The sequence below is a fragment of the Nerophis lumbriciformis genome, linkage group LG27, assembly GCF_033978685.3.
Source record: "Nerophis lumbriciformis linkage group LG27, RoL_Nlum_v2.1, whole genome shotgun sequence".
Lineage (NCBI taxonomy): Eukaryota > Metazoa > Chordata > Actinopteri > Syngnathiformes > Syngnathidae > Nerophis > Nerophis lumbriciformis.
In genome coordinates this window covers 12,600,001-12,615,000 of record NC_084574.2, presented here as the reverse complement: position 1 = coordinate 12,615,000, position 15,000 = coordinate 12,600,001, and the positions used below count along the sequence as shown (strand labels likewise).

The 15,000-nt window shown below is 39.1% G+C and overlaps 1 protein-coding gene across 1 annotated transcript in view; it reads right to left on the bottom strand.

The window, feature by feature from the left end:
- prkcaa (protein kinase C, alpha, a) overlaps nt 1-15,000 on the bottom strand; it is a 407,487-nt gene that overhangs the window by 220,055 nt on the left and 172,432 nt on the right. The window contains exon 3 of the mRNA XM_061922863.2: nt 14,837-14,919. Coding sequence (XP_061778847.1) covers nt 14,837-14,919 — 83 coding nt within the window. The remainder of the gene's footprint in view (nt 1-14,836; nt 14,920-15,000) is intronic.

Sequence of the window (15,000 nt, the reverse complement as noted above, 5' to 3'; positions counted from 1 at the left end):
TTAATTTTGATGATTTGAAGTGGCAACAAATGAAAATCCAAAATTCTGTGTGACACAAAATTAGAATATTACTTAAGGCTAATACAAAAAAGGGATTTTTAGAAATGTTGGCCAACTGAAAAGTATGAAAATGAAAAATATGAGCATGTACAATACTCAATACTTGGTTGGAGCTCCTTTTGCCTCAATTACTGCGTTAATGCGGCGTGGCATGGAGTCGATGAGTTTCTGGCACTGCTCAGGTGTTATGAGAGCCCAGGTTGCTCTGATAGTGGCCTTCAACTCTTCTGCGTTTTTGGGTCTGGCATTCTGCATCTTCCTTTTCACAATACCCCACAGATTTTCTATGGGGCTAAGGTCAGGGGAGTTGGCGGGCCAATTTAGAACAGAAATACCATGGTCCGTAAACCAGGCACGGGTAGATTTTGCGCTGTGTGCAGGCGCCAAGTCCTGTTGGAACTTGAAATCTCCATCTCCATAGAGCAGGTCAGCAGCAGGAAGCATGAAGTGCTCTAAAACTTGCTGGTAGACGGCTGCGTTGACCCTGGATCTCAGGAAACAGAGTGGACTGACACCAGCAGATGACATGGCACCCCAAACCATCACTCAACCATGCAAATTTTGCATTTCCTTTGGAAATCGAGGTCCCAGAGTCTGGAGGAAGACAGGAGAGGCACAGGATCCACGTTGCCTGAAGTCTAGTGTAAAGTTTCCACCATCAGTGATGGTTTGGGGTGCCATGTCATCTGCTGGTGTTGGTCCACTCTGTTTCCTGAGATCCAGGGTCAACGCAGCCGTCTACCAGCAAGTTTTAGAGCACTTCATGCTTCCTGCTGCTGACCTGCTCTATGGAGATGGAGATTTCAAGTTCCAACAGGACTTGGCGCCTGCACACAGCGCAAAATCTACCCGTGCCTGGTTTACGGACCATGGTATTTCTGTTCTAAATTGCCCCGCCAACTCCCCTGACCTTAGCCCCATAGAAAATCTGTGGGGTATTGTGAAAAGGAAGATGCAGAATGCCAGACCCAAAAACGCAGAAGAGTTGAAGGCCACTATCAGAGCAACCTGGGCTCTCATAACACCTGAGCAGTGCCAGAAACTCATCGACTCCATGCCACGCCGCATTAACGCAGTAATTGAGGCAAAAGGAGCTCCAACCAAGTATTGAGTATTGTACATGCTCATATTTTTCATTTTCATACTTTTCAGTTGGCCAACATTTCTAAAAATCCCTTTTTTGTATTAGCCTTAAGTAATATTCTAATTTTGTGACACACGGAATTTTGGATTTTCATTTGTTGCCACTTCAAATCATCAAAATTAAATGAAATAAACATTTGAATGCATCAGTCTGTGTGCAATGAATAAATATAATGTACAAGTTACACCTTTTGAATGCAATTACTGAAATAAATCAAGTTTTTCAAAATATTCTAATTTACTGGCTTTTACCTGTATATATATTTCCGAATTGGTTTAACTGCCACCCGCCTGAATCTATTTAAAATCTAATTTTTTTTTATTTCAACCGCCCGACCCGACCCGTGGATAAAATCTAATTTTTTTTTATTTCAACCGCCCGACCCGCGGATAATCCGCGGACTCCGCGGTTGTGTCCGCAAACCGCGCATCTCTAGTACGCACGGTGCCTCTTTATCAAATATTGAAAAAAGCAAAAGAGCTATGGGGAAAATTAAGCTATACATTATACTCTATTCATGAAGTAATACTAATGTGAACAGAGGTCCACAGGTTCAATTCCCTCACCAGAATGTTAATAGAATTTAATTTAAAAAAACGTATGTTTTTACATGGCGGTTCTAACCACTTACGGTAAATAAACCTAATGCCAGACAAAATACCATACTGTCTATTTTTGTTTCTACAAACCCCAAAACCAGTCAAGTTGTCACGTTGTGTAAATGGTAAATAAAAACAGAACACAATGATTTGCAAATCTTTTTCAACTTATATTCAATTGAATAGACTGCAAAGACAAGATACTTAACGTTCGAACTGGAAAACCTCGTAATTTTTTGCAAATATTCGCTCGTTTGGAATTTGATGCCTGCAGCATGTATCGAAAAAGCTGGCACAAGTGGCAAAAAAGACTGAGAAAGTTGAGGAATGCTTGTCAAACACTTATTTGGAACATCCCACAAGTGAACAGGCTAATTGGGAACAGGTGGGTGCCATGATTGGGTATAAAAGCAGCTTCCATGAAATTCTCAGTCGTTCACAAACAAGGATGGGGTGAGGGTCACCACTTTGTGAACAAATGCGTGAGCTAATTTTCCAACAGTTTAAGAACAACATTTGTCAACGAGCTATGGCAAGGAATTTAGGGATTTCACCATCTACGGTCCGTAATATCATCAAAAGGTTCAGAGAATCTGGAGAAATCACTACACGTAAGTGATATTACGGACCTTCGATCCCTCAGGCAGTAATGCATCAAAAAGCGACATCAGTGTGTAAAGGATATCACCACATGGGCTCAGGAACACTTCAGATAACCACTGTCAGTAACTACAGTTTGTCGCTACATCTGTAAGTGCAAGTTAAAACTCTACTATGCAAAGCGAAAGCCATTTATCAACAACACCCTGAAACGCCGCCGACTTCGCTGGGCCCGAGCTCATCTAAGAGGGACTGATGCAAAGTGGAAAAGTGTTCTGTGGTCTGACGAGTCCACATTTCAAATAGTTTTTGGAAACTGTGGACGTCGTGTTCTCCGTAATAAGGAGGAAAAGAACTATCCGGATTGTTATAGGCGCAAAGTTGAAAAGCCATCATCTGTGATGGTATGGGGGTGTATTAGTGCCCAAGACATGGGTAACTTACACATCTGTGAAGGCACCATTAAGGCTGAAAGGTACATACAGGTTTTGGAGCAACATATGTTGCCATCCAAGCAGTATTATCATGAACGCCCCTGCTTATTTCAGCAAGACAATCCCAAGCAACGTGTTACAACAGCGTGGCTTTGTAGTAAAAGAGTGCGGGTACTAGACTGGCCTGCCTGTAGTCCAGACCTGTCTCCCATTGAAAATGTGTGGCACATTATGAAGCCTAAAATACCACAACGGAGACCCCCGGACTGTTGAACAACTTAAGCTGTACATCAAGCAAGAATGGGAAAGAATTCCACCTGAGCAGCTTCAAAAATTGGTCTCTTCAGTTCCCAAATGTTTACTGAGTGTTGTTAAAAGGAAGGGCCATGTAACACAGTGGTAAAAATGCCCTTGTGCCAACTTTTTTGCAATGTGTTGCTGCCTTTAAATTCTAAGTTAATGATTATTTGCAAAAAAAATTAAATTTCTCAGTTCAAACATTAAGTATCTTGTCTTTGCAGTCTATTCAATTGAATATAAGTTGAAAAGGATTTGCAAATCATTGTATTCTCTTTTTATTTACCATTTACACAACCTGCCAACTTCACTGATTATGGGTTTTGTAATTCTGCAACATTAAAAACTGCAAAGACAACCATTTGTTATAGAATATAAAACTTCATCATTTGTAATAGACTCAATAATGTAAACCAATAGAGTTGCTCAGATCCTGATTTCTTTGTCATTACACATTTGTTCACACACATTTTGCTCATCATACAGCTAATTTAAAAAAAAAAAGCCTGAATTCATGCTAGTCAATTTTCAGCATAGAGGAAGCAAACAGGAGCTGGAGGTACTCTGTATCGTTAATAAATATTTGTATTCATTATTTTCTCCCCCTATTACAAAACCCAAAACCATTGAAGTTGGCACGTTGTGTAAATAAAAACAGAATACAATGATTTGCAAATCCTTTTCAACTTATATTCAATTGAATAGACTGCAAAGACAAGATATTTAATGTTCGAACTGAAAAACTTACTTTTTCCACTTTGCATCAGTCCATCTTAGATGAGCTCAGGCCCAGTGAAGCTGTAAGTGTTTCTGGGTGTTGTTGATAACTTTCGCTTTGCATAGTCGAATTTTAACTTGCACTTACAGATGTAGCGACCAACTGTAGTTGCTGACAGTGGTTTTCTGAAGTGTTCCTGAGCCCATGTGGTGATATCCTTTACACACTGATGTCGCTTTTTGATGCAGTACCGCCTGAGGGGTCGAAGGTCCGTAACATCATCGCTTACGTGCAGTGATTTCTCCAGAATCTCTGAACCTTTTGATGATATTACGGACCGTAGACGGTGAAATCCCTAAATTCCTTGCAATAGCTGGTTGACAAATGTTGTTCTTAACTGTTCGACAATTTGCTCACACATTTGTTCACAAAGTGGTGACCCTCGCCCCGTCCTTGTTTGTGAATGACTGAGCATTTCATGGAAGCTGCTTTTATACCCAAACATGGCACCCACCTGTTCCCAATTAGCCTGTTCACCTGTGGGATGTTCCAAATAAGTGTTTGGTGAGCATTGCTCAACTTTATCAGTCTTGCTTTTTTGAAACATGTTGCAGGCATCAAATTCCAAATGAGCTAATATTTGCACAAAAAAACAACAACGTTTTCCATTTCGAAGGTTAAGTATCTTGTATTTGCAGTCTATTCATTTGAATATAGGTTGAAAAGGATTTGCAAATCATTGTGTTTTTGTTTTTATTTACTATTTATACAACGTGACAACTTCACTGCTTTGGGGTTTGTAGAAAATGGTAAGCACAAGATGTAAACAAATCAGTCATTTTGGATATATAGAGAAGGGGTAGGATTTAATATGTTCTGCTTCTTCCTACTCCTTTCCAAACAAGGTTAAATAAGGCAACATGTGACGTTTCTCAAAGTATATTTATAAATGTGTCTTTATTTCAACTACCTCTCTGAACCCGTGTACCTGCTTTGAGTCATGAACTGGCTGAGTTCAAACTATTTTTGGCCAAAGGGGTTTGATGTCATCTTTGTAGGGCTCTATTTTAAGTCTTGGTCGATGATCTTGAACGGCACACTGCCTTATCTCCGGTTACAGAGGCCAAGTTGGGCTCCTGTAACGCCGAGAGGACGTGGACGCCACGGCCACCGAGCAGCCATGTAAATGGAGTTTCACACTTGGCAGGCGGTGCTCGATGGTGCATGGCTGCTACAGGAAGCCATTCAACCAGGAGCCAAAGCATCAGGTGGCGTTAAAAACTCCAAACCACAGGTGTCAGACTCCCAACTACCGTAAATTCCGGACTATAAGCCGCTATTTTATCCCCAACACTTTGCACCCTGCGGCTTAAACGACGGTGCCGGTAATTCATGGATTTTTGTTCGCTGACTGCCACAATAAAAATAGTCTAAAAAAACAAAACAAGCAAATGCACTAAGAAGGTGTTTTATTGTTTGTGCTACGGCGTCATCCTTTGGACGAGTTTGCTCAATACAGTTGCTGTGCTTCCAACCGGAAATAAGAGTGCCGTCCACAGCAGGTCTACTCTAATGGATTCTTCATTTGTAACTCCAAGCAACGTTTGGAAGTTTTACAGGTAACTAAAACTGTTTATACACTGCAAAAAGTTAGTGTTCAAAAACAAGAAAAAAAAAATAAAAAATAGGGGTATTTTATTTGAACTAAGCAAAGTTATCTGCCAATAGAACAAGAACATTTGGCTTGTCAAGACTTTCCAAAACGAGTAAAATTAGCTAACTTCAATGAACCCAAAAATACCTTAAAATAAGTATATTCTGGGCAGCACCGTGGCCGAGGGGTTAGTGCGTCTGCCTCACAATACGAAGGTCCTGAGTAGTCGTGAGTTCAATCCCGGGCTCGGGATCTTTCTGTGTGGAGTTTGCATGTTCTCCCCGTGACTGCGTGGGTTCCCTCCGGGTACTCCGGCTTCCTCCCACTTCCAAAAACATGCACCTGGGGATAGGTTGATTGGCAACACTAAAATTGGGCCCTAGTGTGTGAATGTGAGTGTGAATGTTGTCTGTCTATCTGTGTTGGCCCTGCGATGAGGTGGCGACTTGTCCAGGGTGTACCCCGCCTTCCGCCCGATTGTAGCTGAGATAGGCTCCAGCGCCCCCCCGCGACCCCAAAAGGGAATAAGCGGTAGAAAATGGATGGATGGAAGTATATTCTCACTAATAACAAGTGCAGTTTTCTTGGTAGAAAAAAAAAAGGAGACTTTTTCGCTCAATATGTTGAAAAATATTCTTAAATGAAGTAAATGCTAGTGCCATTATCTTGACATAATGAATAGCGCCCGGCATTACATTTCTTGAAACCAGCAAACTTATACTAAAAACTAATTTATTGTTCTTAATGAAAAGGCAACAAGGCAACCGCTTGTTACTCTCGGGGTCTCCTAGCCGCTCAGGCAAATCATATTGTCTAAAAATGCATTTTTCCATCGATAACATGACATCATCGCGCCAAGTGCGTGCTCTTTCAGTCAATTAGTGCGCATATATACAGCCCGGCCCCCAGCCAAACATTTTTTAATTGTAATTTTGAAGAATTTATCGGAATGTGCATGAACTATTTCTGTTCAAAATTGTTAAAAATGTCAAATGTTTAAATATTAACTGTCAGTTTGCTGTACTGTGCCAACTGTACTACTATATGAGTATGAATGTTCTATTATTTCATTGAAAATAAAACAGCAAAGTCCATTTGGCTGTCATCTGTTTTAATTATGAGACACAATTGTGTCGAAGTCATGATTTTTTTTTTCATGCTTGAAATAAGAAATTATTACTTTAACAAAAGTAGTTTTATAATTGTGAGTGTTGATAACACAGCTTTGCAACAGTTGATATTCTAGTTTCAAGCATGTTTTACTCAATATAGCTCATAAAATCTCAGCAACAAGCTGTAATATCTTACTGAGATCATTTAGGACCAAAACACTTAAAACAAGTAAAACACTCTAATATAAAATCTGCTTAGTGAGAAGAATTATCTTATTAGACAGAAAATAAGCAAATATCACCCTTATTTGAGATATTTAATCTTACTTAGATTTCAGTTTTTGCAGTGTTATTATTGCTCATATTATATAATGTAATTGTATCATATAATTGCTCATATTATATAATGTTATTAGACTGTTATTGTACATTATTACTTTTTTAAAGTAATAATTTATTATTTCAAGCATGAAAAAAAAAATCACGACTTTGACACAATTTTGCCTCATAATTTATAACTTATGTGGGCTCTGTACCGAGGATGTCGTTGTGGCTTGTGCAGCCCTTTGAGACACTTGTGATTTAGGGCTATATAAATAAACATTGATTGATTGATTGATTGAATTAAAACGGATGGACTTTGCTCTTTTATTTTCAATGAAACAATAGAAAAAAACGTACTTATAAAGTAGTACAGTTGGCACAGTACATTAAACAGTTAATATTTAAACATTTAAAACGTGACAGTTCAAACAATTTTGAACAGAAATAGTTCATGCACATTCAGATGAATTCTTCAAAATTAAAACTAAAATTTTTTTTCGCGGGGGGCTGTATATATATATATATATATGTATATATGTATATATATATATATATAAATCTCCTGATGATTGAGGGAACCCCTCATGAAACAGGCCTGTAGAGATGAAGTAGTCTTGTGATTTTTTTCCCACACATACATACATATATATATATATATATATATATATATATGTATGTATATATATATATATATATATATATATATATATATATATATATATTCCTCGCGCACTAATTGACTGATAGAACACGCACTTGGCGCGATGATGTCATGTTATCGATGGAAAAATGCATTTTTAGACAATATGATTTGCCTGAGCGGCAAGGAGACCCCGAGAGTAACAAGCGGTTGCCTTGTTGCCTTTCCATTAAGAACAATAAATTAGTTTTTAGTATAAGTTTGCTGGTTTCAAGAAATGTAATGTCGTGCGCATATCATTATGTCAAGATAATGGCACTAGCATTACCGTATTTTTCGGACTATAAGTTGCAGTTGTTTTCATAGTTTGGCCGGGGGTGCGACTTATACTCAGGAGCGACTTATGTGTGAAATTATTAACACATTACCGTAAAATATCAAATAATATAGACTAGACGTATACGATTTCATGGGATTTAGCGATTAGGAGTGACAGATTGTTTGGTAAACGTATAGCATGTTCTATATGTTATAGTTATTTGAATGACTCTTACCATAATATGTTACGTTAACATACCAGGCACGTTCTCAGTTGGTTATTTATGCCTCATATAACGTACACTTATTCAGCCTGTTGTTCACTATTCTTTATTTATTTTAAATTGCCTTTCAAATGTCTATTCTTGGTGTTGGCTTTTATCAAATACATTTCCCCAAAAAATGCGACTTATACTCCAGTGCGACTTATATATGTTTTTTTCCTTCTTTATTATGCATTTTCGGCCGGTGCGACTTATACTCTGGAGCGACTTATACTCCGAAACATACGGTGATTGTGAAAAATATACCGTATTTTCCGGACCATAGGGCGCACCGGATTATAAGGGCAACTGCTGATGAGCGGGGTCTATTCAGGTATATTTTCATACAAAAGGTGCACCGGATTATAGGGCGCAGTAAAGAAGTCATATTATTTTTTTTTTTTTTAAATGTATAACACTTCCTTGTGGTCTACATAACATGTAATGGTGAATCTTTGGTCAAAATGTTGCATAGATGTTTTACAGATCATCTTCAAGTCGCTTTCTGACAGTCTCTTCAGGATGCTCCGTTTTGTGGGCGGGTCTTATTTACGTGGTTCACCTTCGGCAGCGTCTTCTCCCCATCATCTTTGTTGTAGCGGTGTAGCGTGCAAGGACGGGAGTGGAAGAAGTGTCAAAAGATGGAGCTAACTGTTTTAATGACATTCAGACTTTACTTCAATCAATAACGGAGCAGCATCTCCTCATCCGGAAACAACAACAACGCCCTTGTGTCCCATGAAAAAACGTCCGACCGGAACTCTCTAATAACTAAAGTTCCTTGGATGAATAATGTAAACTCACTACACCGGTATGTTTTAGTGCTTTCATGGTGAGTTTACTGACAGATATAAGTAAGAACTTTAAACTACTTTATATTAGAAATGGCAACTGCGGAGGAAAGAAGAACATAGAGAAAAAGAAGAAGCATATCGACTATGTTGTCGGCACGGACGACAATGGCGCATATTTTCAGGACTTATTCAGATCCCAAAAACAGATCAGCAGGTACCAGAAGGTAAGAAAAGTTGGTTTTGCATTATATTGCAAAACAAAACGCCAATGTGTCCGCTAATACGTGCCATTTTGCGCTCATTATAATAATAATACTCGCACTTCTGACTACGGTAGCCGTAATGCGCCGACAATCCATCAAGCGATGCGGCTTCAAAGTCGTACAATAACATTATGAAATATTTTTGAGCGCCGTGTGTAATGTTCTATATTTTCAATGGAACATTTAAAATTTTAGGTGTTGTTTACTAGCGTCATATTGCAGTCTGCACATATCTCTTATGTGTGACTACCATCTACTGGTCACACTTATCACTACTGAATTTGCAAACAGCTAAAATTATACACAAAGCAAACTATAACCTGCTACCCAAGAATATACAACAATTCATCTCAAAAAAAGAGGAGAAATATAATCTTCGAGAGAAATGTAATTTAAAACATTTGTATGCACGTACAACACTTAAGACCTTCAGTATATCAGTATGTGGAATTAAATTATGGAATGGATTAAGCAAAGCAATCAAACAATGTACTAATATGATCCACTTCAAGAAACTCTTCAAACTTAAAGTGTTTACAAAGTATAAAGAAGAAGAACCATGATAAACATTCTGAATGTATTTAACTCATCCATTCTTTCATTCTTTCACTCACAAAATAATCTTACTTATCTCAACATATGAAATGTAACTTACTTCACCAATTATTATTTATTTACTTATGTTTATTGTGATTACTTATGGAGTATATTGTGAATAAATTGAGAACAGGAAGTGAACAAAAGTTTTAGCAACTGTTATGTAAAAGAAAAGGGGTAGGATTAAATAAGCTCTGCTTCTTCCTACTCCTTTTCGAACATGTTGAAAAGAGAAACTGGAGATTGTGATGTATCATGTTGTATGCTTGCATGTTCGAAATAAACTCAAACTCAACTCAACACCATGTACCAAATAAAATTGCTTCAAGGTCGGTAAGCACAACCAGAAGCATTCTGTACATTAGGGTTATAAGGCGCACCGTCGATTTTTGAGAAAATTTAATGATTTTAAGTGCACCTTATAGTCCGAAAAATACGGTATTTTACTTTTCAATAAAGGGTTCATACAATTTTGAGAAAAGTGCAGATTGGCCGGTAACGTATGGTAATATTTTTGCTCTCACTGAGTCCCCTCTTATGGTAGATTGTTGTCAGGGTTTTCCACATAGTAAGAAAATAAGTAACAAAATGCATATTAACATTTTATTTTTAAAGTACCCATGTTAGTGTGTGTGACGGGGCCTTAAAGGGGAACATTATCACCAGACCTATGTAAGCGTCAATATATACCTTGATGTTGCAGAAAAAGACCATATATTTTTTTAACCGATTTCCGAACTCTAAATGGGTGAATTTTGGCGAATTGAACGCCTTTCTAATATTCGCTCTCGGAGCGATGACGTCACAACGTGACGTCGCATCGGGAAGCAATCCGCCATTTTCTCAAACACCGAGTCAAATCAGCTCTGTTATTTTCCGTTTTTTCGACTGTTTTCCGTACCTTGGAGACATCATGCCTCGTCGGTGTGTTGTCGGAGGGTGTAACAACACGAACAGGGACGGATTCAAGTTGCACCAGTGGCCCAAAGATGCGAAAGTGGCAAGAAATTGGACGTTTGTTCCGCACACTTTACCGACGAAAGCTATGCTACGACAGAGATGGCAAGAATGTGTGGATATCCTGCGACACTCAAAGCAGATGCATTTCCAACGATAAAGTCAAAGAAATCTGCCGCCAGACCCCCATTGAATCTGCCGGAGTGTGTGAGCAATTCAGGGACAAAGGACCTCGGTAGCACGGCAAGCAATGGCGGCAGTTTGTTCCCGCAGACGAGCGAGCTAAACCCCCTGGATGTCTTGGCTCACACCGTCAAGAGAAGAATATCGACCCTAGCTTCCCTGGCCTGCTGACATGAGGGTATGTCTACAGAATATATTAATTGATGAAAATTGGGCTGTCTGCACTCTCAAAGTGCATGTTGTTGCCAAATGTATTTCATATGCTGTAAACCTAGTTCATAGTTGTTAGTTTCCTTTAATGCCAAACAAACACATACCAATCGTTGGTTAGAAGGCGATCGCCGAATTCGTCCTCGCTTTCTCCCGTGTCGCTGGCTGTCGTGTCGTTTTCGTCGGTTTCGCTTGCATACGGTTCAAACAGATATGGCTCAATAGCTTCAGTTTCTTCTTCAATTTCGTTTTCGCTACCTGCCTCCACACTACAACCATCCGTTTTAATACATTCGTAATCTGTTGAATCGCTTAAGCCGCTGAAATCCGAGTCTGAATCCGAGCTAATGTCGCTATAGCTTGCTGTTCTTTCCGCCATGTTTGTTTGTGTTGGCTTCACTATGTGACGTCACAGGAAAATGAACGGGTGGTTAATTTCAGGCACTTTGAAGCTTTTTTTTTTAGGGATATTGCGTGATGGGTAAAATTTTGAAAACAACTTCGAAAAATATAATAAGCCACTGGGAACTGATTTTTAATGGTTTTAACCATTCTGAAATTGTGATAATGTTCCCCTTTAATGATTCCGAGCAAGTTGCTGCTATCGCGCGTCATCCTTTGACCCGGCAATGCGGATGTGCCGCTTTTAGCCAGCCGTTCTCTTCTAATGTCGTCTCCACACCTCGTCCCCGCTAATGGCAGCCTAATCTGCCAATCAATTCCCGTTTTGTCCTGAAGCCTGCTGGATTAGAGTTATTATTTAGAGTTAAACCCTGAACTCCGTCACCGTTCCGGGAGCAAGCTCAGGAGTCAACATGTTTTGAAATCACAACCTGATTTTCTAAGTAATTTCCACTCTGAGGCATTATTATCAGAAGGGAATAATCCACTCTTCCCAGCCTGGATGGAGACAGAGAGTCACTCATCATTTTTCATTCCCATTTCCTAATGGTGGCACCAAGGGACATCACTGGAACATTGATATTGAATGAATTGAATTATCCACCTGCGTCTGTTGCGGGTCACTAGACTGCTGCATGTAACAACTACCGTATAGGGCATAGCCAAGATGCACATACACTATATTGCCAAAAGTATTTGGCCACCTGCCTTGGCTCACATATGAACTTGAACTGCCATCCCATTCCTAACCCATAGGGTTCAATATGATGTGGGTCCACCTTTTGCAGCTATTACAGCTTCAACTCTTCTGGGAAGGCTGTCCACAAGGTCGCGGAGTGTGTTTATAGGAATTTTCCACCATTCTTCCAAAAGCACAGTGGTGAGGTCACACACTGATGTTGGTGGAGAAGGCCTGGCTCTCAGTCTCTGGTGTTCTATCGGGTTCAGGTCAGGACTCTGTGCAGGCCAGTCAAGTTCATCCACACCAGAATCTGTCATCCAGAGGTGTCCAAACATTTTCCAGAGAGGGCCACATAGAGAAAAATTAAAGGATGCGAGGGCCACTTTTTTATACATTTTGTATAGGAAAAATACTCAAACCAAAACAATGTAGGTCATGGGTGTCAAACTCTGGCCCGAGGGCCAGATTTGGCCCGCCGTGTAATTTCACTTGGCCCTTGAGGCGATATCAAATTAACACCAAAGCTGGCCCGCCGATCCTCCCGGGAGTCTTCCAAACGCCAGCCAGCCAGCCAGCCAGCGCTGGCCCAGTCACAAGATATGTGCGGCTTCTGCACGCACACACATTAGAATGCAACGCATACTTCATCAAGAGCGATAAATAAAAGGTGAGTGCCCCTAAGAAAAGGCATTGAAGCTTTGGGAAGGCTATGCAGAACGAAACTAAAACTGGCTACAAAGTAAACAAAAACAGAATGCTGGACGACAGCAAAGACTTACTGTGGAGAAGAGACGGCGTCCACAATGTACATCCAAACATGACCTGACAATCAACCATGTCCCCACAAAGAAGGGTAAAATCAAATGAAATATTCTTGATTGCTAAAACAAAGTAGATGCGGGAAATATCGCTCAAAGGAAGACATGAAACTGCTACAGGAAAATACCAAAAAAAAAGAAAATGCCACCAAAATAGGAGCGCAAGGCAAGAACTAAAACACTACACACAGGAAAACAGCAATAAAGTCCAAATAAGTCAGGGTGTGATGTGACAGGTGGTGACAGTACACCTACTTTGAGACAAGAGCTATAGTGATGCATGGTTGGTTATGCTTTAAAGTCATAGCCAACAATTGCGACAACGACTTTTTACTGTCAACTGAGTTTAGTTTTTTTATGATTTCTGATTTTTTCAACACAAAAAATGTGCTTTGGCTCAAAAAATGTTGAAAAACACTGTCCTAATATATGAAAAAAGATTAAAAATAGACCGTTCATTGGTGGTGCGCCTTATAATCCGGTGCACCCTATGGTCCGGAAAATACTGTATTATGAAATAATTTCAGTTCTATAATCTATTGTCAGAGTATCGGATCGGGACCCAAAAGCGGATCGTATTTTGAGGCCAAAAAGTTAGATCAGGATCAAAGGCCAAAATAGTTGATCAGAATATTTCTACAAAAATCCCAGCATAAAGGCTCCACACTGCAAAAACTGAAATCTAAGTAAGATTAAATATGTCAAATAAAGGTGATATTTGCTTATTTTCTGTCTGATAAGATAATTCTTCTCACTAAGCAGATTTTATGTTAGAGTGTTTTACTTGTTTTAAGGGTTTTGGTCCTAAATGATCTCAGTAAGATATTACAGCTTGTTGCTGAGATTTGATGAGCTATATTGAGTAAAACATGCTTGAAACTAGAATATCAACTGTTGCAAAGCTGTGTCATCAACACTCACAAGTATAAAACTACTTTTTTAAAGTAATCATTTCTTATTTCAAGCATGAAAAAAAAAAAACATGTCTTTGACACAATTGTGTCTCATAATTAAAACAGATGACAGCCAAATGGACTTTGCTGTTTTATTCTCAATGAAACAACAGAAAATACGTACTCATATAGTAGTACAGTTGGCACAGTACAGTAAACTGACAGTTAATATTTAAACATTTAACATGTGGCTGTATATATGCGCACTATTTGACTGAAAGAGCACGCACTTGGCGCGATGATGTGATGTTATCGATGGAAAAATGCATTTTTAGACAATATGATTTGCCTGAGCGGCTAGGAGACCCCGAGAGTAACAAGCGGTTGCCTTCTTGCCTTTACATTAAGAACAATAAATCCGTTTTTAGTATAAGTTTGCTGGTTTCAAGAAATGTAATGCCGAGCGCATATTATTAAGTTAAGATAATGGCACTAGCATTTACTTCATTTAAGAATATTTTTCAACATATTGAACAAAAAGGTCTCTTTTTTTTTTCTACCAAGAAAAGTGAGAATATACTTATCTTAAGGTATTTTTGGGTTCATTGAATTAGCCAATTTTACTTGTTTTGGAAAGTCTTGACAAGCCAAATTTTCTTGTTCTATTGGCAGATAATTTTGCTTAGTTCAAGTAAAATACCCCTCATTTTTGTATTTTTTTCCCCTTGTTTTTGAACACTGACTTTTTGGAGTGCAGTCGACTTTTAGCAACACAACACAGGTCCAACACACAAATGTGGGACCTCTTTGAAATTTTTGAAAAAATTGTATAATGTGAGACCTTTAAAAAGTAGATCAAGCAATGATTACTTACATCCGTGTCTGGCCCTTTATCAGCTCCCGGACAGCAGAATGTGACAAATTCATGGCACCTCTTGTGGACCACAAAACAGCAAACTGTAAGAAAAGGGAGGAGACAAAAAAAAGAAGGATGAATAGAGATTGGGGACGAATGGAGACACAAAGGCAACAAAGGGT